Source organism: Peromyscus leucopus, chromosome 7, assembly GCF_004664715.2.
Source record: "Peromyscus leucopus breed LL Stock chromosome 7, UCI_PerLeu_2.1, whole genome shotgun sequence".
NCBI lineage: Eukaryota > Metazoa > Chordata > Mammalia > Rodentia > Cricetidae > Peromyscus > Peromyscus leucopus.
Window position 1 is genome coordinate 94,090,740 of NC_051069.1, and position 27,187 is coordinate 94,117,926.

General features: G+C 42.7%; 2 protein-coding genes across 6 annotated transcripts in view; one reads left to right on the forward strand and one right to left on the reverse strand.

The window, feature by feature from the left end:
* The window catches only part of Nek11 (NIMA related kinase 11), a 221,000-nt gene extending 205,505 nt beyond the window's left edge, over nt 1-15,495 (reverse strand). For all 3 annotated transcript variants that reach the window (XM_037207892.1, XM_028869889.2, XM_037207893.1), the window contains exons 1-2: nt 15,412-15,495; nt 13,011-13,321 (exon numbers count right to left, since the gene is read on the reverse strand). In XM_037207892.1, coding sequence (XP_037063787.1) covers nt 13,011-13,180 — 170 coding nt within the window. In that variant the 5' untranslated portion in view covers nt 13,181-13,321; nt 15,412-15,495. The remainder of the gene's footprint in view (nt 1-13,010; nt 13,322-15,411) is intronic.
* Nucleotides 15,496-15,770: 275 nt separating this feature from the next.
* On the forward strand, nt 15,771-27,187 carry Aste1 (asteroid homolog 1). Of its 3 annotated transcripts, none has more exons than XM_028869888.2 (5): nt 15,771-15,857; nt 17,483-18,799; nt 23,175-23,385; nt 24,940-25,135; nt 26,665-27,187. In XM_028869888.2, the coding sequence occupies exons 2-5, from the start codon at nt 17,504-17,506 to the stop codon at nt 27,014-27,016; spliced, it is 2,055 nt and encodes a 684-aa protein (XP_028725721.1). In that variant the 5' UTR covers nt 15,771-15,857; nt 17,483-17,503; the 3' UTR covers nt 27,017-27,187. The 3 variants fall into 3 exon arrangements, with proteins under 3 accessions (XP_028725721.1, XP_028725720.1, XP_037063786.1); XM_028869887.2 differs by having other exon boundaries at nt 17,486-18,799; XM_037207891.1 differs by lacking the exon at nt 15,771-15,857 and adding an exon at nt 15,904-16,053 and having other exon boundaries at nt 17,486-18,799.

A 27,187-nucleotide genomic window follows, 5' to 3' on the forward strand; every position in this document is an offset into this window, starting at 1 on the left:
CTCAAACTAATTATGTAGCTGAGAATGACCTGGAACTCGCATATTCCTGCCTCAACCTCCCAAGTGCCAGAATTACATGTGTGCACCACCATATCTAGTTTATGGGATTCGAACCCAGGGCTTCATGACTGTTAGGCACTCACTGTACCAACTGATCTCAACTTTGCCCTCCAGGGTTTGCTTTTTAACAACTGAGACTTTAGCTGAGGTTTTCACATAACCACCTAAATATAGCTCTCAGTATGTTCTACAGCACATCAAAGGGGTGCAATTATTTTTTTTCATATATATGAGTACTGGATTTATGGTAACAGGATTTTAAAGGGCAGCTGAGGAATAAGAAGCCACCGTGCTCTTTGCAGGCTATGAACAAATGACCAATCCCTTGGTGTTTTAAAGCAATAAAGTCACATAATATTAAGTGCTTGTTTCCAATACTGTGAGAGTATTTATGCAGTGGAGAATAAGCAGAGGACACAGGCTACTTTTAGACTCTTTGATATTAATGATGTTTACTTCCCATGGAAATAAACACTTACAAACAAAAACAAAAACAAAAACACAGCTAAGCTTAGGGAAAGCTAAGCAAGAGGCTGTTAGTAGCATGCTTGATCTTGGTTTTCTCCTTTGTTGAGTTTTTGTTTGTCTGCAGCAATGAGGCTGGGCCAAGGCTCTGCTATACCCAGCCCTGTTTTGACATTCTCTTCTGAAACAGGTGCTCTCTCATTCTGTCTTCTTTAAGTGAGGGGAAAAAATGGAAAAAAAAAAAAGGAGCCATACTATTTATAAGATTTTGTTCTTGAATATGTTGTATTCATTCTAAAATATTATATTTACTGAGATAAAAATAACAATTAAAATAATAGGCTTTACACAGAAACCTCACTTTTTTTTTAAATTTGGGTAGTCAAAAAGGACAAGAAGGGACTAGTATATCCAATAACATCATTCATTAAATTTGCATACACAGTCTCATTTCATGCACTTATTTTTATGTATGTGTGTGCATGTTCTTGTGTTAATGTTTACAGTTGAAGTTTATGTTTACATGTATGCATATGTACGTAAAGACCAGAGAACAATCTCAGGTGTTTTTCTCAGCAACACTGTTCACCCTCCTTAGCCTGAGGCTCCTCAATTATGCCAGACTGGTTGGGCCAGTGCACCCCAGAGATCTGCCTGTCTTTGCCTCCCCAGCATTGGGGTTACATGGGGCAACCGTGCTCAGCATACTTAGAGAGTTTGGGGGAATCAAACTTAGTTTCTTATGCTTGCAAGACAAGTATTTTGCTGACTGAGCAATCTGCCCAGCCCCTCCCCCATTTCATATATTTAAATGAATATTTCTAATTCCTTTGGGGATATATTTAGTGTTGGCAGGACCATTAACTTCCCTACTCAAAAATTCAGAAAACAAGCACACTGAGAGAACAAATGGCATAAAGAATTTAAAGTCTGAAAATCGAAATATTCTATAGTAATTTGAATGCACTTTTATTGTCAACACTGATATGAGTGCAGTGTCTAAACTTAATCACTTGCTTTCCTTTTCACAATAGTAACATTAATTTTTGTTTTAAAGAAAAGGATGTGCTGGATGGTGGTGGCACTCGCATTTAATCCCAGCACTCAGGAGGCAGAGCCAGGCGGATCTCTGTGAGTTCGAGGTCAGCCTGGTCTACAGAGCGAGATCCAGGACAGGCTCCAAAACTACACAGAGAAACCCTGTCAAAAGGAAGAAAAGGATGCTTGAGTCTTGTCTCCAAAGTAAGCTTTTCTGGCCTCCTGCCACAGGCAAAAAGAAACCAAGAATTTCCCTGCATCCTAGTCACCCTAAAAGATTTTGTTCACTAGCATCTCCGTTCTATGGACACAGGAGGAAAGGCGCACGGCTTCTTCTACCCTGAGCTACGCAGTGGGGGAGCTGAGGAAATCCTGTCTTACAATATTGGCTTCTTTACCATGCTTGAAGTAGGTGAAAATAACTATCTGACTTGGCATTTTCTTCTCTTGGTCCACTCCATCCCAAACTCTGCACACTGCAAGATGGCCGCCGCTCAGTTCTGAGCCTTCTCTGGACAGGGAACTGGCAAAGACCAAAGGGAAGCCAAGTCTACCTTTCTAGATTACCGATGGAAGAAACTGCAAGAACGTCAGCATTTTACAGACAATTTTAGTACATTTTCATATTACAATTTATCATGGAAGACAGGACTGATGTTTTTGAAAAATGATCCCTATAAAATAAAACTGAAGAAAACTGTTTTGATATCTAGCAAGCCGATATGAAAAGAAATCCTGAGTTCCCTCTAATTTGCTTTCATAGTTCTCCAGTCCATAAACCACTATTAAATTAGCTCAGCTCACTCATCAACCCTAGTCTTCCTTTACAGTCCCCACTGCAGAGACATGGCCATAATATAAAAATGATAGCTTTAATAATGTATATGGAATGAGCTCAAAGTTGAACCATTAAACCCTCTGATGCTTTCTTAGAGTGACTCAAAAATGGTAAGCACATGTTAAGATGATTAAATAATCCTGGTGGAAAAATCCATTAAGTAGTATTAGTGGGCGCAATATATAAGCACTGGCTTTGCTGATGGCTGCTCACGGAGGTGCTGAACCTAACTGACTTGTTAGTTATCTCCTCTCTCACCCGTCCTCGGCCCTGCCCTCTCATCCCTTTCCCCACTTAGCCCTCCTGCTCTGTTCTTCTTCATGACCCCTTCTATCACCTATGCTCCACTATCCCACCCACTTCCCCACTCCTCCCCATGGTGTCTGTCTGGTTCCTGGATTCTGAGTTGAACACAGAAATCTAAAAATTTAACACTATGGTATGAGTGAGAGAGAACATGGGATGTTTCCCTTTCTGGGTCTGAGTTACTTCACAATAATATTTTCCAGCTCTGTCCATTTACCTAAAAATTTCACAAGTTCCTTTTTCTTCACAGCTGAACAGAATCCACTGTACGCAGATACTACATCTTCACTGTCCACTCAACAGTTGGTGGGCCCTGAGGCTGTGTCTAAGTCCTAGCTATTGTGAATGGAGCAAGAATGAAAGTGGATGCGCATGCGTCTCTCTAGCAGGAAATAGACTCCTCCTTTGGTTATGTGCCCAGGGGTGGAATAACTGGATTATGTGGTAGCTGTTTTTCTAGTTTTTTGAGGAACTGAACACTGATTTCCATAGTAGCACTTTATAAGGTTCATACATACTTGGTGTGTGTGTGTGTGTGTGTGTGTGTGTGTGTGTGTGTGTGTGAGAGAGAGAGAGAGAGAGAGAGAGAGAGAGAGAGAGACAGAGACAGAGACAGACAGAGACAGACAGAGAGACAGAGACAGACAGAGACAGACAGACAGAGACAGAGAGATTAACTGGAGTTACCATAACAGGATTATATTCCTCCTAAAAACTAAAGGTTGCTTGTGGTGGTATTGTGTTCCCCAAAATATTGTGTACTCTAATAAATTTATCTGGGGTCAGAGAACAGACAGCCACTAGATACAAAGGCTAGAAAATGGTGGCACTCACACCTTTAATCCTAGCATTCCAGAGATAGAAATCCCTTTGGATCTCTGTGAGTTCAAGCCACATTGGAAATAGCCAAGCATGGTGACACACTCCTTTAATCCCAGAAAGCCAGCCTTTAATCCAAGGGAGTAGTGGTAGAAAGCAAAAAGGTATATAAGGCGTGAGGATGAGAAACTAGAAGCATTTGGCTGGTTAGATTTGGCTGGTTAAGCATTCAGGCTTTTGAGCAGTAATTCAGCTGAGACCCATTCCGGATGAGGACTCAGAGGCCTCCAGTCTGAGGAGACAAGACCAGCTGAGGATCCGGCGAGGTGAGATAGCTGTGGTTTGTTCTGTCTCTCTGATCTACCAGTATTCACCCCAATAACTGGCCTCGGGTCTGATTTTATTAATAAGAACTTTTAAGATTCCTACTACAGTTGCTAAATAAAAAGCCCAGTGCCAGGTGCGGGATACCCCCTAAAGTTATTGGTCAGGTGTGTTCTGGAGATCCCCAAAACAACATAAGCTATTACCATTGCTCTTGGCTATCCAATAGAACTTGATGCTAAGACCATATTGCCAAACACACAACACACTGGCCATAGAACATGAAAAAGTCAAGCTGCTACTGACCAAAAAGCTTCTTCCCTGATGGCTAGCTTCCAAGTACCCAAAGGTGCTGTGCAGGCTACTCGTGGGGAAACTGTCAACCACAGCCTTACACGGCTGTGAACATTGAGCTATATAATAAAGACCTGGCAAGATATGCCTACAGATGTAACTGTGGCACAAAGGTTTTAAAGATGGCACTGTTTTCTGACTGGACTGAAGACCCATTCCACAGGAGGAAATCCATGCCTGGCACTCTAAGTCGGATCAATAATCCATGGTTGGAACTTCCCTCTAAATTTTTATCTCAATACTCACAGAATAGCGCAGCACTCAGACCTCATCAAAGAACGTTCTTTGGGTAATGAACAGTGGGTAACACAGGAACTCACAACTGGCTGAAGCATAGAGAATAATGCAAGCGGAATGTTCAGCCACAAACGGGACATTTATATCACATCCTGAACAAAGGCTCAGGGACATCATGGAGGTTGGGGTGGAAAGATTTTAAGAGCCAAAAGCTGAGGAGCATCAGAGTGCAACAGTGTCTTCTAGAGATGACAGGATGCTGTACTCACAGACTCACAGCTGCTGTGGTCGCCTGCAGAAGACCTGCACAAGATCGAGCCAGTCAACATGCTAGCATGGGAGGGGGGTGCTCATGAGACACCCCCCCCAACTGAGGAACCACTCACAGTTAATGGCTTCCAGGGAAGGAAGAGTCAGTTTTTTAAAGTGTGCTGAGCCCTGGTAGGCTGACCACAGTTCAGTGGAGAGGCTCTACAGCCATGAGTATCTGAGCAGCATAAATTAGACTCTTGGTGGATTATTTTTAAAAAGAGAGGGAATAAAAAGGTGGGGGTGGACCTGAGAGGAGTGAAGAGAAGGAATGTGGGGTGAATATGATCAAAATACACTGCATTGACTTCTTAAATAATTAATAAAATATATTTAAAAAGAAAATTGACTTACGGTGTTATAAATTTTATGCATTCGGGAAAGAATATTCACTTAAAATTGGATTTGGTGATATTGAGCTACTAACATCAATTTATTAATCCTTTGAGAAGAAATAATGTCCTTTTTATGAAGAGTGAAGTCTCACACAGTGAAAGGAGGGTATCTCAGTTCACTCCTTACAATTGGAATCTGTTTTCTCCATTTCCTAGTGTGTCATAAATAAACTTGAAAACATATGAAGTGCTTTATTTCTAATTACAACTGAGTCTCCTGGCAAATATACTCATAATATACATATGATTCTCAAATACATCCACTGAACAATGCCTAGTGACTTTCAGTGACTGCAGCAGAGTTTCTCATTAGCTTGCAGTTATGCATTGCAGAAAGAGCATGCTAGAAGAGGCACAATATACCCTCTCCAAGGACTCGACAGGTACAACTAACAGTACTATATAAGGAAAGACCTGGATATGCAGCCAGAGGGGCTCACATGATATAAACCAGCACAGTAAATCACTACGCAGGAATTTAAAATGGGGTGTTTTCTGTGTATGCGTGCCATGTGTGTGCCTGGTGCCCTCAGAGGCCAGAAGAGGTCATCAGAAACTCTGAAACTGGAGTTACACTCATTTGAGAGTCATCATGTGAGTGCTGGGGATCAAATCTGGGTCCTCTGGAAGAGCAGCCAGAGTTCTTAACTGCTGAGCCATCTCTCCAGCCCCTTAAAGTGATGCTTTTCCACAGTAGTTAGTGACCTGGGAAAATTTTTAAATCTTAGTGCTTTAAAAATGATGCAGAATTAGATATGCACTGAAGCCCTACACTATTTTAGGGTCTTGTGCATGGAATGGAATCACTCCTCCACAGCTGCGCCGAGTTCGGTGTACTTCAACATGTACTGTTCTCACAATCAGGACAGCCCAGCATCATACATTCTTGAGCCTCTCCTACCAGATCCACTCAATCAGAAACCTTGGTGGAGGAAGGAGCCCAGCTATGTATTTTTTATAAGCCTTCCTCACAATTCTGATACCCAATAAGGCATGAATCCTTCAGGCCTCACATGAAATAATCCTTCCCAGGAAAACTTGCTTCACATTTGAGCCTGCAAGCTTCAACAAATCTGTGTTATATCACAGCAACCAAGACTTTCTAATCCCCCAGAGTGGTAGATAGCCCAGCTTTTTCCTTATGGTTATAACATCAGTGTCTTCAGACTGGATACTCTTGATACTGGATGTACACTCAAACCACCTGCAAGTACTCAAGAATTCAGAGACCCATGTCAAACCCCAGGCCAGACCAGATCTACTGCATGATTCAAGCATCTATACCTTTGAAATGTGAGTCTTCTGTTCAGACAGAGTTAAGAACCACTACTATGCACTCCAGTTTCTTGAGGATTCGGTAACCAGTATGTATTAACTTGGTTTTTAGTGAGTGAGTGAGTGTGTGTGTGTGTGTTTTCCTTTTAAATTTTTTGAGTACCCCCTTCATATTGGATATAATAGAAAACTGCCAAATCACACCAAGTTCTCAGTGAAGAGTAAGTCTCCTTTGCTCTCTCGGAGGTCATCTCTCAGGCAAGGTCATGCTGTCTTACTCGCCAGTCCACACAGAAAGAGACCAAAGGTGTGTAGATTATTCTTCTACTTTTGCAGGCATTCCTGCACTTCACACAGAATGTACACACAGTACTTTAGTTCGGGAATGGGGACCCGAAAGACACCTGTGTGTGTAGGCAGAGCTTTTCATAAGACCCAGACACTGAGAATTTGCACAAAAACAGAACTATGGATGAAGTCTCGCATTATGATGAAGGCAATATCTACCTGGTATAACTGTCAAATTATCCCACTGACTGTTCAGAAAAATTTTCACTTCTCACCGAATATTTAGGATTTCCCCGAACTGTTGACAGGAAATAAGGAAGAGGGATGCTACTCAATGTAAGCTTTGAACTCAATTAATATTAAAGTTCCGGATTTCCCTTGTCATGGCTTACACCAGAAGTGCCTCACCAACACCCAACATGGCCCGGAACGGTATACTAGATGAGTAGCTGAGACCTGGATTCCAGAGAGTGATTCAAACATGGTCTGTTCTTCAAAGACCTAGGTTCCTTTGAGTTCATGCCAGAAAGTGATTGTATCTCACGGCAACACTACACAAACCTGAGATGTCTTCTGGAGAAATGGACTGATAGCAAAGTTTGGATTTGGTTGCTAGCCTGATTTTTGATGTTTTTTTGTTGCTAGCCTGAGATGTCTCCTGGAGAAATGGACCGATAGCAAAGTTTGGTTCTAGTTGTCTCTGAAATAATAGCAAAGTTTGGATTCGGTTGCTCGATCGCTTGGCTGATTTGCTTTTCGCCCTCTTCATCTCCAGCTCTGCCATCTCTTCGCTCTCTCGTCACTCTCCAGTTCATTCCAGCAGCTACTCCTGCTTCTGCCTTTCCTCCATTTGGTGTGCCTGACAGGGTGGGAAATCAGCTTGTTCCGACTTTGAAAAAACCACTACAGAGCCAAGAATTCCCCAGCGAGCTAAGAGCCTTGGAGGTTGAAGCACTGAGGACATCTCTTTGAGGATTTGGAAAGTTTTCATCTTCTTGTCCTCAGCTCATGTAGTCATAGGAGACGAAGAAGAAGTGACCTTGGAAAAGAGCAAGTATCTCCACGATTGCCAAGTTGGCGATATTATTTCGCACTGGTCAAAGGACCAGATCACAATTAAGGGGGAAGTGTTTGGTGTTTGCATGGACAGGATTATGGGAAAATATTAAAGCTCTTATGTAACCATGGCAACTAGCAAGACAATGGCTAAAATGCCTAGAAAGAGAACTGGACAGTAGCAACCCTGCTCCTCTGAGAACAGCTTACCTCACAGACACCGAGGCCTTGTCCTGCTCCAGAGCCATTTTATGTATGTCTATTCTATCTCTCTTCTAACCTACAAGTCAGGGGAAGCAGACCTTATCTCCTAATGCCTCAGTTTCTGGGGCTGAGTCCAGGGCAAAGTTCACCATTTAAGTTACAGTAAATAGTTGCTAGCTGGCAAACTTAAACAGACTAGAGCAGAAAGCAACTCCACAAAGTCTGATGAAATTTTAAAAAATTACTTGTAGTTATCAGCCTTCAATGCTGATGAGCACTGAAATTCACTGCAGCAGTAGCCATAATTGTCATGCGTTTAGTCATGAATTTTAGGTTAAATCTGTGTAATGCTTAATCTTCACTGCCAACTTGACTGGATTAAGAAACACCTACAGCATTAGTGGGGAGCACCTTTGGATGTGTGTGAGGCCAGTTTCCAGAGAGGATTAGAAGAGGAAGAGATCTGCCCTGAATGCTGGTGGCACCATGCCACGCTTTAGTGTGCTGGACTGAAAATCAGAAAAGAGGGAGGAAGCCTGAGGAGCCCTCTGAATCTTTGTCTGTGGAGATGTGAAGAGTCCTAGCCACATGTTCCCACTGCCATGAGCTCTGTCATACTTTTCTAACCATCGTGGCCTGCATTTTCTGGAACCATGAGGTGAATCCTCCTTCCCTTAAGTTGCTTCTGTGAGGCCTTTGGTTGCACAACAAGGAAGATAACTGAAACATCTTAACATCTCTTTTCTTCTAAACTCTGTTCACTGTATTAAATCAAAGTGACACGCTAGCCCCCCCCCAAATCTTTGTGTTTGCCTTTACATCTTTTGAAGGGTCAATATCTAGAATTTATAAGAAACTGAAAAACTGGATAGCAAAAAATAATGATGAAACAATATGGTTTAAAATGGAGACGCTGTCTCAAGGAAGTCCTATCTCAAGGTGAACAGATGGAGCAGGGCATCCTCTTCTGTCCCTCTTGCCTATGCATGGGCATGCGCATTGCACATACATGCACATGCTTACACCATACACACATACCCCCATAGACTTGCACAGGGGAGATAGAGACATTTCTCAAAAGAAGGCATGCAAACACCAATAGATACATGATAAGGTACTCAACATCATTAGTCACTAGGAAAATGTAACTTAAAGCCACAATAAGATACTACCTCATTCTATTTAGTGTGGCTATTATAAAAAACACAGAAGAAAACAAGTGATGATGTGGATACAGATTAAAAGAACATGCTCTCCAGTTGGGAATGTAAATTAGTACAGCTATTATGAAACATAATGTGGAGTTCCTCAGAAAATTAAAAAATAGAACTATTCTATGACCCAGCAATCCCACCAATAAGCACAAAACCAGAGAAAAATCAGTTCGAAAAGACATCTGCATTCCCATGTTTATTGCAACAGTATTCCTAATAACCAAGAAATGGAGCCAAGCAGAGCATCCATCAACTGAAGTAAAGTATGACACTTACAGACATGAAATACGACTCAGTCTTAAAGGGATGGAGTTCTGCCATACAGCATCGTGGACAGAAGCGGAAGTGAGACTAAGCCCTGCACAGAAAGACGAACACCACAGGATTTCACACAAATGTGGAATTCAGACGATTCCCTCAGGGAAGTAGTGAAGAGAGCCCACTCGTGCTTACCAGAGGAAGGGAGGGGACTGGGAAAGTCCAGGAGCGATGGGGACGAGAGGGAGAAACAAGTTCTATTCCGTGGCAGGATGACTGACCATAATGACAATCACTGTGTGGTGAGAAATGTAATTATTCCCCACAGAGAAATGGGAACATTTGGAGAGAGACATGCTTATCCTGATTTGAACATTATACAATGTATACATATACTGAAATATCACATGGTATCCCATAGATACACATAATTTGATGCATCAAAAAATCCTCGGGCCAGGCAGTGGTGGCGCACGCCTTTAATCCCAGCACTCGGGAGGCAGAGGCAGGCGGATCTCTGTGAGTTTGAGGCCAGCCTGGGCTACCAAGTGAGTTCCAGGAAAGGCGCAAAGCTACACAGAGAAACCCTGTCTCGAAAAAACCAAAAAAAAAAAAAAAAAATCCTTGGGATTTTCTTTTAAAAAATGCTTTGGCAGCTTCATGAAAATATAAACTGAAATTATGAGCTATAATATTCTTTTAGAACATAATTACATCCATTAGACCCGAGTGTCTATAATTATGAAAGAAAAACATTAGGCAAAATATATTTCTAAATTTCATGATGCAAATGTCATAATGGAAGAAACAGCTTTCTCATTCACTACTCAATGTAACAGTTTAATCTTATTAATACTGTAATAACTAAAAAAAAAAAAAAAAAAAAAGAATTTCAGATATCTGTGCCCAAAGGAAACTCTCTCCAAATATGCACTAATCAAGCTGTAATTCCTGCAGCTTTTATTTTTATCCCACAGCTAGTTGGGAGACCAATAAAAATTTAAAGGAATGTGGTATTTACATTTACGTTGTAATTAAAGTTCCCAGTATACACAAAATGTCAATGATGGTGTGGTGCCCCCAAGTGGCAATATGATGAACTGCAGGACTTTGTTGGGCGGGTCAGAAGCTGTGGTCCATTTTGTCAAGTTCATTGTATGTAGAAGAGTATATTACATAAACCTGTATTTCACAGGAACCAATAATAAGTGTCTTACATCCCAATTCAGACCAGTGGTCTGTTCAAGTCAATTATTTTAATATTTAATATTAGGGAGATCTGCTTTGATCAGCTAAAGAAACAGTAGTCATAACATTATAGAAATCGTCTTTCTTAGCAAGCATTCACCTTTGCCTAGTTATAACATCACTTCCTTCTGTTTTTAGTCCAGTACATAAAGCAAGGGTCAAAACCTTACCTAATAATCAAATTTTGGGATAATGGGAGGTACTGATGAGGTAGCCTGCTCATAAACCAAAGTATGGGGGGAGGAGGTCATTGTGAAAAATAATATAAGCCAAAATTAGGAACTAGGAGGGTGACTAGAAGACTACCCTTAGGATTGAAGGAGAAAGTCCTTTTCAGAAAGAACATACAACGCTCAATCTTTATTGTCAACCTGACAGAATTCAGAATTCACCTAGGAGACATATCTCTGGGTGTGTCTGAGAGGGTGTTTCCAGAGGGCTTTAGCTGAGGAGGAAAGACTCGCCCCCAATGTGGGCAGTATCATCTGATGAGCTGGGGTTCTGGCCCCAATAAAGAGATACTGGAGAGAGCTGAGACCCGCACCCATGTCGCTCTGTTTCCTGACTATGGAGATAACGTGACCAGCTACTCCCACTTCCACTGCCATGCCTTACCATTATGGGCTGCATCCCCTCAATCCCGGGGGAAAATAAACCTTCCTTTCTCAAGTCGCTTTGTAAGTATGTTGTCATAGCATCGAGAAAACTAACAAATACATTGTATACCTCATGCTCTGAGAACCCACAAAAACACTAGCTTTCACCCTTCTTCATGCTGGAACTGACTGAAAACTCAGAAGTCTAGATAACAACAACTTGTTCAAATGTTATACACAGAGACCATTTCAAAAGTTGATGTTTAAAACAAACCATTGGTAACACTTTTATAACTCCTACAACCTAGCAAGACATAGAAAGTCATGGGTCATGCTGATTTCAACCCATACTTTAATATCCAACAAGAAAAAGCTGGAAGGGGTGACAGGAGCCAGAGGCTGTGGATTAAAAGACACTAGGACAGAAACTTGATCTTCGGGGGCAAAGAGCTTCTTGGGTGCATCATTCTTTCTTCTGTTTTGAATTCCTCCCATGTTTCCTCCCTCCCTCTGTCTCTGTCTCTGTCGCTCTGTCTCTCTCTGTCTCTCTGTCTCTGTTTCTGTCTCTCTGTCTCTGTCTGTCTCTCTGTCACTGTCTCTGTTTCTCTGTGTGTCTCTGTGTCTCTGTCTCTGTCTCTCTCTGTCTCTATGTCTCTGTCTGTCTCTCTGTCTCTATGTCTCTGTCTCTCTGTCTGTCTGTCTCTCTGTCTCTCTCTGTCTGTCTCTGTCTGTCTGTGTGTGTGTGTGTGTGTGTGTGTGTGTGTGTGTGTAGAGACAGACAGACAGACAGACAGACAGACCAGGAGTCAACCTTAGGCGTCATTCTTCTTCCGTTTCTAGTCACCTTGTTTTTGAGACGGCCTCTCTGACTGAAGCAGGAGTTTGGCTGTTTGGCTTGGCTGGCCGCCAGCTAGCCACGGACCCATCTGTCCCTGACTCTCCAGCACAGAGATTACAAGCACATGCCACCACACCTAGCTTGTTTTATGTGGGTCCTGGGGATCAAACTCAGGTCCTATGCCCACATGACAAGCACTTTGCCAGCTGAACCACCATGCCAGACTAACTTCAGTTACAATTAACTCTTAACTGCAACAGATAGAAAACAAACTCACCTAAAATGGACACTTCACCGTGAGAGAGCAGCAGGCAGTGGTATCAAGAGTTTTCTAGCAAAGTTAAAGGTGACAAGGGTACCATGAATGTGAACTAGTTTTGAATGAGAAGATCTGTTTGTTTTAAATGTCTAGCTTCTGACTACAGATTCCGAAGAAAAAAGCATCTTTCCTTCACTACACCCCATTTATCTGGCATGTGAAATACTGTTTATTTTCATTCTGTAGCATTTCTAAAAATAGTCACCATCTTGAAGAATTCAGCTTTCCTCATCAAGGAAGTCCACAACCTAGGTCAGAGGGAATATTTTGCCTTTTACATAATCTACCCTATTTACCTTCTCTGGGTCATTTGAATATTTTATTTGGGTCTGGAATGAATATTGTTGTTTTAAAATCTTATCTGGGGCAGAGAGTGTAGCTCAGTTTTAGAGCAAAACCCTGTGACTTCAAAGAAAATGGGGTGGGGATATCTAAAGAAAAATCAGTGAAGGGATTTTTCTATGACTAGCAGTTTCTTGTTTAATATAAAGTACAGAGCAGATATGACACTATGTTTTAAATTCAGCCTAGCCTGTGGCTACGCCCAGATTTGAACATTTATTACTTACAGTTCCTCTCCCTGTTTGGCTTTCTTGTCTGACACCAGATAGACGGTTCCAAAACTTCCACTGCCAAGTTTCTGCTGAAGAACATATCTTCTTGCGATCAAGGTAGTTGGACACTTGGAAATGGCTGTAGAGCCACTCAGGCACTTAGCAGTCTCTTGAAATTTCAGCATTGCTCCAAGGTAAAGCTCACTTGTTCTTTCACAGAAACAGTCAGGCCTCCCGGTTAATGGTCAGAGTCAGGCAGGAAGTGTTTACTGATGCCAGAAATATGGAAAATCCACAGATGATGTCTAAAAGCAGCTATAAAACTCCTACAAAAAAGTAGAAGCTTTTGACAATGATGCCTGCACTGTACCTTGTGTTATCACACCAGCTAGCACGTGTCTGTGTGCAAGCCCGTGTGCAAGCCCGTGTGTCAGGGAGGGTGGTGAAAATCCTGCAAACTCTAGAAGGCACTTTCTCAGAGAAAGACAGCCTTCCTTAGATTTACAGTCAGTTTTTACTGACATCTGAAATGTGTATTTGTCTTATAATTTTCTGTTAAATATTTATACTCCCCATCAACTTAAAAGAAAAATCCAAGCACAGGACCATGGCTTCCCTGGATGCTGCCTTCCTTCTATGTCTACTCTGGCTTATAACCAGAGTAAACTGGGACTAAACCATCAATGAGCATACTCGGCGTTCCCTTGCATTTTTCCACGTAGACTTTAAATCACAGTTTATTTATTAGACTCGATATGGGGAGGGATATTAATTCAGAGTATTTTTGTCTCCCTTTCATCCTAAGCAAAACTTGATCCCATTTCTATTATATTGGATACAGAGTAATCTCCTTGGATTAGAAGTAACAAAATGCAACTCAAAACTAAAACTGCATTTTAAAGGTAGCTGAATATAAATGTATAGGTAAAACCGTAATTCCTCAAGGAGCTATGAAATGTATGGCAGTTGTGAATGGCAGAACTGTTTCATGAACAGAACATATTTTTATACCACCCAAGTGTTAAATGTTTTATTGAATTTTTTCTTGTTTTAAATCTGTATGAAAATATGATTTTACACTGAAAACCATGTATGCCTTGGCCCTAGGTTTTTGTATTCAACAACTCCAAAGCAACAAGAAAAAACATTGTTTTTTTTGTTTGTTTTGTTTTGTTTTTTTCTTTCTTTCTTTTTTTTTTTTTTTTTTTTGGTTTTCGAGACAGGGTTTCTCTGTGTAGCTTTGCACCTTTCCTGGAGCTCACTTGGTAGCCCAGGCTGGCCTCGAACTCACAGAGATCCGCCTGGTTCTGCTGGGATTAAAGGCGCGCGCCACCACCGCCCCACATTCTTTTTTTTTTTTTTTTTGGGAAAAAACATTGTTATGATGACCTGTAGGTTTGACATGTACCACAAAACCTACCAGGGCAATCAAACACGAAAATCTGAAAAACAAACATAAAACCAAGTTGTAACACTGTCTTCTTTAAATAATGTACTAATCTGTTGTTTCATCCAGCCCCAGGGAGAGCAATAGCCCTCCTCAAGGGAATGTTAGTAAAATCTACAGCACCTAAAGAGTAGATCTCTAAAAGGTACCTTCTGATTGCTCTTTGGCAGAAAAGTGGTGCTTTCTAGATAAAATAAGCTGTTTGGGAAACTGCAAGGCCTAATCACAGCCTTTTAGATCACTAATAATTCTCTTTAGTGTGGAGAGGAGATTAAAGTTTGGTGGAGGACAGACTCAAGATGGAGGGCCAGGAGCTTCTCTTTGTGATGCAGAAATAAATCCAGCAGCAGCGTGTGAACAGTCCCTCCAGGCTAATCTCACAGACTCTGTCACTCTCATCCCTGTCCATAACCACAGAATGGACATATACTGCAGCCTGGATCTGAAACTAGGGCGGTGGATGAACTTGGGTGCTGGGAACACACTTTATCTTTGCATCCCTGGTGCCTGGCTAACAGTTGATATACAGTATCAGTAAACGTTTGGAGAGCAAGGAAGGGTCCAAAAAACCAAATGTGGTCCAAAGACAAAAAAAAGGAAAGAAAGCAGGATGGGAATTGGAGAGAGCGGAGAGATGCCCACTTCGTGCTAACCATCCCTAGGGAAAACGACCCATCCCGCTGGGGCAGGCCAAGAAAAAGCCAAGTGTTTATCACGGGTGGGAACTGAGTGGTTTATGTCCACATAACAAGCACTAGGAAGCTGTCCCTGACTTCGGGTTCTGCTAAATCTGACCTGAGTGGTAAACTCTAACCCTGAGGTTAAAGGAACAACTTCCTTGACTCTCCAGCAAATAAACTGATTTTCGCAAAGCAGGTGAATGTATATCGAGGGGCTGGGCGTTTATTCTCCCGAGGGGGAATGGGGTCCGGGGGCTGCGGGGCCGGCTGCCCCAGCTCCACTTGTTACCTTTCCTGGTCCCGGACCCGCGACGCCCGGCCATGCTTAAAGCTCCTTGCCTCGGAGGGCGTGGTTGTTTGACACCGTCGCCACGGAAACGGCGCGGGGGCTGCTGGGAAGTCGGGGTTCGGCCGCCCGGCCAGCGGAAGCGCCGGCGACCCTATGAGGCGGAGCGAAGGGTTGGGGGCGAGGCGGGCCGAGCTTCCCTGAGGAAGTGACCGCAATCGTGAGACAAACACCTCAGCCTTCTACACCAAGTTACCACCACCGGCCCGACAACACTTTCATCTACCGGCAGCGCCCTTAGCTTCCCGGGGCTAGGCTTCCCGGTGACGTCATCCCCGGGTACTTCCGGTTTCCGCTCGCGATCTTCAGCTCACCTGCCAGCCCGCCAGTTTTCCGGGGCTCCCGCCAGCCGCTGATGAAGGGAGTGGGCCACCGGGAGGAAGCAGCAGGTGGGTTGAGAGGGCCGCGGTGGCTTGGGGTAGGAAGGTCTGTGTCACCTTTGCCCTGCCTGGCTTGCATTTGTTGAGCTACGCCATGCAAGGTCGTGCCATTAGCTTACTACGAGTCGTGAGTTTGCAGAAACCACCAGACAGACCCGGAAAGAAATGACTATTTGGAATTCAAAGTGCTGAGATGTTGAACGAGGTGGGTCTGAAGTGAGGTGAAATGTTAGCAGATGCCAAAAAAAAAAAATTTCAGAGTGATGAATTTTTATGTAGTATCTCTAAAAGTCAAAATGCAAAAATTCCAAGACTGGCAAAAATTTCACGATTTTAAACAAAGCAAGGTTGGTTATAGTACCACACTTAGCTATATCTGAAGTCTGAGGCAAGAGGGAAAACCAGTAATTCCAACCAATCCTATGAGTTGTTAGCCAGAGATAGACCAGAAGAGGATGTAAATAATTGGGGTTGAAATTGGATAGTTGGGGTCTTAGAAGCATAAAGCTGTAGTTTTTTTTTTTCTTACCCCAAACTGCTATTTAATGGCCCCACACTCAATACCTGTAAAAAGGGTCTTATCCATAAGAAAGAAAAACTGGATCCTTCTGTGCCCTACACTGAGGTTTATAACATTGACAAGGGTGTCATTCTTATAGCTTAGGACTTTTTGCCTTGACCCTCACCAGATACTCAGTCTTGTAAAGTGGAAACATCAGTAGCAAAATCCATAGAATTTCTGTGTTGGGGACGGGCAGTGGTGGCGCACGCCTTTAATCCCAGCACTCAGGAGGCAGAGCCAGGCGGATCTCTGTGAGTTTGAGGCCAGCCTGGTCCTACAGAGTGAGATCCAGGACAGGCACCAAAACTACACAGAGAAACCTTGTCTCAAAAAAACAAAAAAAAAAAAAAAAAAAAAAAAAAAAAAAATCTATGTTGGTGTGACCATAGTGTTCTGGTGAGGCCAGGAGTAGCCTCCATCATTAACCAAGATCAAATCCCATGAAACAACTGAGTTTGTGTCTTATACCACACAAGGAAAAATGCTCAGCTAGATATGCTGACACCCAGTATAGTCTGTTTAAAGAGCATGTCTCATTTTCTATTGAAGCAATGATCTGGTGCCCCTAAAAGCACCGTATTTGTCAGGATTCTCTAGAGAAACAGAACGATAGTAGGGTCTGTCTACAAACACACATACAGGATTTATTAGAGTGGCTTCAAGTCAGTGGTCCGACTCTTCCAACTATGGCTGTCTCCCAATGGAAAGTCCAAGAATCCGGGAGTTGTTCAGTCCACGAGACTGGATGTCTCAGCTGGCCTTCGGGATCCACCAGAATGCTGAAGAAGTAGGCTCTAGTGCTGAGGAAGGGACGGACCTGCTGAGGAGAGTTAGAGCAGGTGCTCAAAGAGCAGGAAGTTCCTCTGTCCACATCCTTTGTATAGACTGCCACCAGAAGGTGGGGCCTAGATTTAAGGTGGGTCTTCCCACCTCCAGTGATCCAATTAAGAAAAATCCCTCACCAGTATACCCAGCAGCTTGGGTCTTGGTTGATTCCAGATGTAGTCAAATTGGCAACCAAGAATAGCCATCAGAGGCACCATCCATAGAAATTGTGTCTTTATTGTTTCAGCAGGCAGTTCTGTCAGACATCATGGGCATCCGAGGACTCATGAGTTTCGTGGAAGACTATAGTAATGAATTCTTCACTGATTTGAAACTGCGAGACACAAAAATCATCATTGATGGCTATTCTCTTTTCCACCGACTTTGCTTCAATTCAAACTTGGAACTCCGGTATGGAGGGGACTATGATTCATTTGCAAACGTTGTACAGAAATTCTTTGAATCACTGTTTGCCTGTCATATTTGTCCATATGTTGTATTGGATGGAGGATGTGACATTTCAGATAAAAAGCTTACAACTTTGAAGGATCGAGCTAGAGAGAAGATCCAAGCGGCCCATTCCCTTTCTGTTGGTGGGGGTGGGAATGTGTGTCCCTTACTCATCCGAGAAGTGTTCATCCAGGTTTTGATTAGGCTTAACGTATGCTTTGTCCAGAGCTTTTCAGAAGCAGATCGGGACATTATGACACTTGCCAATCACTGGAACTGTCCTGTGCTATCATCAGATAGTGACTTTTGCATTTTTGACCTGAAAAGTGGGTTTTGCCCACTGAGCAGCTTTCAGTGGAGAAATCTGAACATTGTTAAGACTACACAAGATTACTATATTCCTGCCAAATGCTTTTCCCTTGATGCATTCTGCCATTACTTCAGCAACATGAACAAAGCTCTATTACCTCTCTTTGCGGTGCTATGTGGAAATGACCATGTTAACCTGCCCATCATAGAGACATTCCTAAGTAAAGCACGTCTTCCTCTTAGTTCTAAGGGGAGGAGGTATCAACGAGTTGTGGGACTTCTGAACTGGTTGTCTCATTTTGATGACCCCACTGAAGCACTAGATCATGTCCTGAAGCATCTCCCCAAGAAGGGTCGAGAAGATGTCAAGGAACTTCTCTGCTGTTCCATGGAGGAGTACCAGCCTTCTCGGGTGAAGCTGCAGGACTTCTTCCATTGTGGTACTTACGTCTGTCCAGACGCTTTGAATCTAGGCTTACCAGAGTGGGTACAAGTAGCTCTAGCCAAAGGCCAGCTACCACCTTTCATCAGTGATGCTTTGGTGCTCCACAGGACCTTTCTTCACACACAGGTAGAAAATATGCAGCGACCAAATGCCCACAGAATAGCTCAGCCCATCCGGCAAGTCATCTATGGGCTTCTTTTGAATGCCTCATCACATCCAGAAGATATATCCCAGAATACCGTGCCTTCTCAGCCTCTGGCTTTCAATGAAGTGGAAAGAGTTAATAAAAATATCAAAATATCAGTTGTTTATGCAAAGCAACTACTCAAGGATCATTCTGACCTGAGCAAATTGACTGAGGTAAGCTTGTAAGACTAATAAAATTCTTAGAAATCTCTTTAGAGATTATAAGTGCTTTCATAGGTACTGTCTCTCTTAATATAACACATTGGTTCCCATCATGTCTTCATGTTGTGTGTGAAAACTAGAACTCCAGTGATCTAGGTAATCTCTTAGCTAGTGTTAGTACTAAGACTCAAACCTAGCTCTTGTAGCGCTAAATTTGCTATTCTCAGTGTTCTTCAGTAACCTGCTTCCTTTACACTTATTGCACTATGTTGATCCCAACTAAAATAGGGTTATATGACTTTTTTTTTAAAGAAGGAAAAGGAAAAATCCCGAACTGTAAAAGGAGTGTGCATATATATAGGCATTTGATGTGGGCATAACAGCATCTTAGATTATCTCAGTTGAATTGACACTGATGCTTCTGTCTAAAGGTTTTGTTTTTATTAATGAGGGCCTCTTTTTAGGCTTTTGATAATATGTAAATATATTAAGAATAACAGATATGAAACTGTTTATTTTGATAACACAATTAAACATACAAATTAAATGTAAATGAACTTATAAAGCCAGTTGCAATGCCCATTGGGTTTGTTTTTTAGTTCCAACTAAATATTCACTCTCAGACTCACAGGGTCATTGGCTCAAGCCTACTCAAGAGTGGAGGATAGCAGCCAGTTTCCCTGTTGGTGATCAGACCTAACTGGCCGCCAGTGTGATCCCAAGGGATATGTGATAGTGATCGCCACTTCCTAGGGAGTGGAGAAGGTGGAGTTGCCACTGAGATCTAGTGGGGTAAGGCAAGGCTGTTAAGCTTCTTAGAATGAACAGATTGTCACTTCACAATAAAGAATTAGGTGACCCAGAATGCCCATTGTGCGTTTTTAGCCTCTCTACTAGTGACAGCATAAGCACAAGGGAAGATCTGTAAGTGGGCACCAAAAGCATCCTTGGCACTGAGAACTAACTACTAATAGGAACAGTGCTCCTTTTGGAGGCTATGAGAATGTTCTGGAATTAATAATGGCTATACAAGCCTATAAATATACTAAAACTATTGAATTGTGTACTTTAAAGAGGTGAATTTTCTGACAATGTTATTTATATCTCAGAGAAAGCAGAGTTTCAGTTAAAAGCCTTCTTCCCCTCCGGATCTAATCTGTACACTTTATAAATGAATCTTTTCCACCAGGCATCTTTTATTCAGTGTATCTGTGAGACTTATAACTTTTTTGTTGTTTTGTTTTGTTTTTTTCAAGACAGGGTTTCTCTGTGTAGCTTTTCCCCTTTCCTGGAACTCGATTTGTAGACCAGGCTGGCCTTGAACTCACAGAGATCCCCGCCTGCCTCTGCCTCCCAAGTGCTGGGATTAAAGGCGTGCACCACCACCGCCCGGCTCACTTATAACTTGTTCATTTCTCTCTGCTGTATACTCACTGCATTGTGGGAATGAATATACCGCGAATGACTTTTCTTCTGGGTGGTTTCCAGTTGTGCTGTTTCAGACAGTGCCATGAATATTGAGGTGCACATCACCTGTAACCTGGGGGCATAGTTCTATTGCACATAACGTGGAATTGCTGGGCCGGGTAGGAGAGGCACTGTGCTCAGCTCGTTAGAAGTCTTGCCCAAAGGTCTTGACAGTGGACCCACTAACACTGCCCGCAGCTGCCCAGGAGAGTGCCTCTTCCTGTGCGCTTCCACTACTAGGTGTTTATTAGCCCAGAAGAGGTTCTGGCTGGTCTAGTTGGGGTTGTATCATCTTAGTCACTTGGGTGGGCAATCTGCATTTCTCCCATGACTCGCTTGTGTTCATTAGCCAGTGAGATGTTCTGTGTGAAGTCTTTTGCCTATCTTTCTGGGCTTTTCGCCTACTGATCATTGTCAATCGACACTGTTGCCAGAGCCTCCCATTCTGATTTTCACTGTAGTATATTCTACTAAACAGTTTTAGTAAAGTCACTTAGGTTTTTATTACCTATGGTTACGCTTTTGTGATCTTCTTAGGAAATTACTACCTACTCCCAAGATTATGAAAATAGTTACCTTTTCCTTTCACATTACCTCTACAATCTGTCCACAAGAGGCAGGGTGTGAAATAGGGATGAGGACACTTTTCTTCCTATGAAATCTAATCCAGTCAATGAGATGTAGCATGCTGATTGTATTTCTTTTTTTTTTTTTTTTTTTTTTTTCCGAGACAGGGTTTCTCTGTGTAGCTTTGCGCCTTTCCTGGGACTCACTTGGTAGCCCAGGCTAGCCTCGAACTCACAGAGATCCGCCTGGCTCTGCCTCCCGAGTGCTGGGATTAAAGGCGTGCGCCACCACCGCCCGGCGCTGATTGTATTTCTTAATGAGTGATAACTAAAGCGTCCTTAGCACTTTGTATTCAAAGTAAGAGGAGATTTTTCATACACTTTGTACCATTTGGCTTGCCTTTGGCATGAGTTAATCAGTTCTGTATTTAGCTCAATGGTTTTAAGCTCTAATTAGCCCATAATTCTAAGTGATGCCAGGTACAAATTATTTCCAGACACAAATGCAGGTTCAAGTACAGAAACCTTGTGATCATCTCTGCTTTTAACACGATGTAATAGTACTTCAGCTTTGTGACAGCTCATGATAGAGACTTTACATATTGGCTCATTGAATTCCCACCAAATCCAAATGGGATATTGTGGGATACCTTGAATCAGGAAGTGGAGCTAATGACTAGTTGACCAGAACTGGCCAGAGAGAAGTCAGCAATTTGGATAGAGAAGTCGCACAGGAAGGAAAGGGCTGGGACTAGAGTTTCAGCGATCTTGGTTCTGGGACAGGGAAGAGACCTGTCTCTTGCTGTGTCTCAGGCCAAGAAACAAGGTCAGCTCATTGCTACTCAGCCAGTCTGAGCTAGCAGGTTTTCACCCCAGCCTTTGACTTCTGAGCCTTATTGATAAATAGAACGATAGAGACTTAATTTAAACCTACATATCCGTGGCTGCAGGACCAGAAGCTCCACCAAGCCATGGCCTGCAGGGCACTGACTCAGGGGCTGTGCGGCAGCAGACGATAATTAAAATATCACTAGATTCATGTGCAGTCTCTAAGCCAACAGAAAAACATCAATGGGATAGTCCCAAACAGGCCTGGGGACAAAACACATGGGGCTACAAGCAGAGCAGCACCTTGTCTAGAAGGCGTTGAGGACTGAGCCGTTCAGAAACCACCCTGTGCAACTCCAACATGAGAGGCTTGTGTTACAGATGATCAGACTAGAAAAGCCCTCAGAAACTTGCCCAAAGCCAGTTATTGAGGGTAGAACCTCTGACGTCAAATCCTAGACCACTCTGTTCATTAAAGTTGTAACTTGAAGTTTAGAGTTGTTTTCGCTTAAGGTGTGAGGCCTACTTCTAGTAGGGGTTGCTGCTATACTATGAAGAGCTTCGTTTGTTTCTGATTATAAAATTAAATTACTGAAACTAACAATATTGTTATTGAAACTATAGAGTGTTGTACTACCCAAAGGCCTCAGACATTAATGATGTAACTGTTTTGTCAATTACGATGTGTTTTTGTGTGAATTAACATTTCATCTCATTTATCAGTCACACTAGCCACCCATTAGGTGCTAAGAATGTACCCCACTGTCCCATCCTCTGGAAGGGAGGGTATTTCTCTAACTGCATAGATACCAGGAGTATAACTCCTTTCATAAGTGTTTATCAAAGTGTGGCCTGTAAGGTCCTTTAGGATTCCCAACATCTTGAGATTCATTTGAGTGAAATTCAACAAGCAGCTCAGAGCTCCCAGGGCTGTTCACTTCTCAGCTTGTGTTTGAAGTACCTTCTAATGGAAAGCATAAGGGGAAGTGAGTGCATTTGTGTACTGCAAGCAGTGTGGGAAGTCATTAAGATGGTCCTGCCTGACTTTAATGTATCTCTAATCCTTGAGGAGCCACATACCAGGGGGTTTGTAATTTATTTTGTGGAGGTGATCATTTAGGGCATCAGGAGAAAATGGTACCAAATCCACACTAACAAGTAAGGGCAGGGTTGATGTGGATCTTTGTTTCCCACAGTAAAGTATGTGGGTTCCAGTTAAAATGCAAGTTCTTAAGCTCCCCTCAGACTACTGATCAAAATTAAGGGGTAGGACCTCAGGACTGAATTTTAACAAGCTTCCTGAGGGATGTGTGTACTGAATATGCTCACCGCCCTACAGAGAGATGGGGCAGAAACACAAGAAAAGCTATTTAGAGGGCATAGAAGGTACGTTCCTTCAAAGAACCAATCATAATTAACTTCCACAGCTGAATTAAATCTCTTCATGTTACACACACACACACACACACACACACACACACACACACACACAAATCCCTAATTTGCAGAACATTTGATGTTTTCAGCTCCCCTTGGCTAGGCGGCAGATGCTTCTGTTCGAAGCCCTGAAGGTCAAACAGGTCGTCCTGGAGTCCATCCCTCCTCTGCTGCAGCTGCCCATTGCTGTCACTTGTTACTGGTTGCAGTCCACAGAGGCCAAGGCAAAGCTCCACCATCTGCAGGCCTTACTGCTGGGGATGCTGATGGAGCCTTTGCATGCCATCATCAACTGCCCTGGTAGGTGCTAGAAATCCGGGAATGTTTCGTCTAGTTGTGTATGAACTGTATGTCCTCAAGAACTCACACAGAGAAAAACAGTTGACCCCCATTACAGCAGAACACAGGAGCGAAGGTGCCACAGTGCCCTTCACTGGTAAATGTTCCTAGTAGTTCCATGTGCTGAACTGGGAGCCAGGAGTTCGGCCCCAGGCATAGAGCTGGGATGTACTAGTCCTGCCTAACTCGGTCTGCTCTGAGACACTTGATGCTTCAAGTCTGACAGTGCTTTGCCGGTTGCACTTTCTATTTATTCATTCCTGCGACCCCGTCACCACCAATGCAGCAGCAGCAGCAGCACAATAAACCTACTTGCACTTGCCCAGAAAATGAAACTTCTCAGTACTTTCAACCACAACATTCTTGTTCAAATTGTTTTCTGTCTTTCTTTAAGGCTATTAAGTTTCCACTAGTATGTGAATAATAATAGAAAAAATAAAAACTTGTTTCCACTAGAGAAATAGCCTGGACAGTTTTGTCTGCATTTAAATATTGGGTGAAATAAATGAAGCATTGGAACATTTTAGCTCTTTAATGCAACTTTCTCCTTAAAAGATTATGAATCCCATGTGTGTACAGAGACAATACATTCTCATCATAGCAAGAGTTCTGTAGACAGTCCTACCTTGGTGTAGTCCATGAGTTTAAGAATGAAACAGTATAGACTCAAAACATCTCAAACATTCAGGCCTAAATCTGATAGTAGCCATCAGAGGGACCACTGGTATAAGACAATCAAAACAAGTCAGGTCTGTGGTTTTAAGAACATATTTTGAAGCTACGTTCTGTTTAAATAGATACAGAAATTCCCATAGCATGAGCCCATTAAGATTTTGCGTGAGTCCTATAGAAGGGGCATGTCTGTTTGTTTTCTTTTAGGAAATATGGACCCCGCAGCCAGGCAGGCTCAGTGCTCTGCTTCCTGCTAATTGTGAAAGGTGGGCCTCCTTTTATTACTTTCAAGTTGGTCCCAAGGTTATCTTGTGCACCTCTGCTCAAAGCAGCTGGCAGAAGCTGCATCTGCTAAGGTTGTTACTTCTTGCCCCTTCTGTTAAGCAGTGAACTATTCATACTTTAGTTCCCCCTGTAAAACAGGCAAAATGTGCTTTGAACCTATATAAGCTGTCTTTAAACAAGTGTGCTACCCCATGGGTGCACCCGTGAAAGGAATGAGCAAATAAAAACAGTGAAGAGAATGGTGTTTCATGTCATGTTTTCATAGACACACATCTTTTCCATGCAGACTTGTTTAAGGCTAGGTAGCATACTATGGGAGAGATTTTACTTCAGGGAAAAATCAATAATTTGGAATTGAATAAAGTCATCATGAAAAGGGGCCTTTGGTGTAAATATTTCAGTTTTTATAATGAGGGAGGCATTTATGAAACCAGAAGCGGACAACAACTAGTTTTCGAACTCATTGTCTGTGGGGGCTTTGATGTTGGCATGTAAGGAAAGTACAAACTGATGCAGTGTTTTTGGGAAATGCTGCCTTTGGGTGGTTTCTCTGTCTAGGTGAGGAAGGTCCACGGGCAGGTGGTGCCAAGACGCTGTCTGAAGAGTTTCAACGGGTGAAGACGGCCACGCGGCCGGGTGCCAGGCTGGACTTGGACACCGCTCACGTCTTCTGTCAGTGGCAGTGCTGCCTCCAGATGGGGCTGTACCTCAACCAGCTGCTGTCCACTCCTCTGCCAGAGCCGGACCTAACTCAGTAAGCACCGCGGGAAACTGGTTCGGACCGGTACACATAGATCCCTGTCTTTGCATCTAAAACAAGTGCTCTGACAACAGTCAGTGTTCTATGCTCAGTCTCAGAACAGCTGTAACGGAAGCTCTGGAAACGGAAAACATTTCCAGTTTCAACTGTATCTAAGTTCTCAGAAATCAGTAGGCTATAACTAATTACCGCAGTTCTTTTAGGTGTTTGAATTATTACTTTATGAAGACTTTTTCTGCCACTCTACCCCTAGGCACATCTTGATATTGGTGTATATTTTGTATTATATATATATATAATACATTTCTTACCATTTGTCATTTGCTCAAGTAGTTATTAAATGCCTACTCAGTGTGCTAGGGTGAGATAATAAAAGAAAAGTCTGTTCTCTTGGAGCTTTCTGTCTTGTCAGACAATACTGGAAGAAGGGAGCTGAACCTGTGTGTCAGAGTTGAACTCTGGAGTTGCAGGGGGTGGGACAGATGCGGGCCCATGGACAAGTGATGGTAGCAATGGATGAGGCATCTTGGTAACTGTCCATCAAGGAAGTACTAGAGGAAAGTAAGGTGAGAAGGCAGTGACTAGAGAATGGAATTTGAAACTCTATCTACGCTTCATCTGTATTCCCTGCAAACTCTTCAAGAACAAGCCCCAGAACCCGGCATATTCTCAGCGAGTAAAAACATGTGGCACCATAAAGTTTAGCAGTAAAAGGGTTGCTTGCTTGGTGTTTTTGTGATTCTAAAGACTGAACACGGCCTTGTGCAAGTCAGACAAGCCCTCTACCACCAGCGTAGGCCCTGCCCTACTTTTGTTAATGTATCTCTGGACCTCGTATCTGAGCTAACACAAGACCCTCCACACAAGCCTGATGCGCTGGCCTTTGATCTTTGGGCTGTTTTTTCCTTTTCCTTTGATAATTTTGGTCATTCTTAACTGGATCCTCTCTGGGTACCACATGCCACAGTTCACAACAAAACAGAAATAGCAGTATCACTCATGTGATTTTTCTAATATGTTTTCTGCAGGATTATTCTTGCATCACAGCATAATCAAGACTTTTGAAATGCTGATTTTACACTTACTAAATGAGGACTCTACACTGACTGCCAGAGTACACCAGGTTGATCAACCCTGGCCATAAGTCATCCCATTTACAGGTTCTAGTTAACCCCATTTTGTATTTATATAGTGGGTTGTTATCCAAATGACCAACATATGATACCATTACAATTTGCTGATATTGTAATAAACTGCCTATTTGGTTTACCAAGGCCCTTTTATTAAATTCCTTTTCTTTGAAGTGTTAGAGAGGCCTATTTAACTCCAGGCTAGCATCATCACAAGGTTTTATGTCCCAGCCAAAGTACTCATTTTAACCACTCAGTTCCAGTAAGTAATTTTACTGATGATATAGGAGCAGTAAGCTGAGTGTTTAGATACTTCTGTTGAAAATGTTCATCTTAGTTGTCCCACCTCACTGAACTGATGCTTTCAAACCATGTTGTTCTCCCACTGAACAGGTTGTACAGTGGAAGCCTGGTGCATGGACTCTGCCAGCAACTGCTAGCATCTACCTCTGCAGAAAGCCTCCTGAACATGTGTCCTGAGGCAAAGCAACTTTATGAACATCTGTTCAATGCCACGAGGTCATATGCCCCAGCTGAACTGTTTTTACCAAAGACTCAATCAAACTCAAAAAAGAAGAGGCAGAAGAAAAAGGCTGGCAGCCAGTCAAAGAGCCAAGTGGTAACCACTTCAAACACCAGGCACTGGGGTGACAGAAGCAATCGTTTTGGGCTGTTAATGGTTGAAGGCTTGGAGGAGCCCGTAGAGACCTCAGAGCAGCCCATAGAGACCTCAGAGCTTGAATAAACAGTCTATAACATATGAGACTGGTGGGTCTAACTTAAAAACAGTTCTCTTACCTCCCTTGAAACTAATTTTTCTTTAGGACTAGCCAATTATGGGATAAACCTTTACAACAGACCATATGAGTTCCAAGATATTTTTTACTCTACTTTTAATACAGCCTGATTTAAGAAA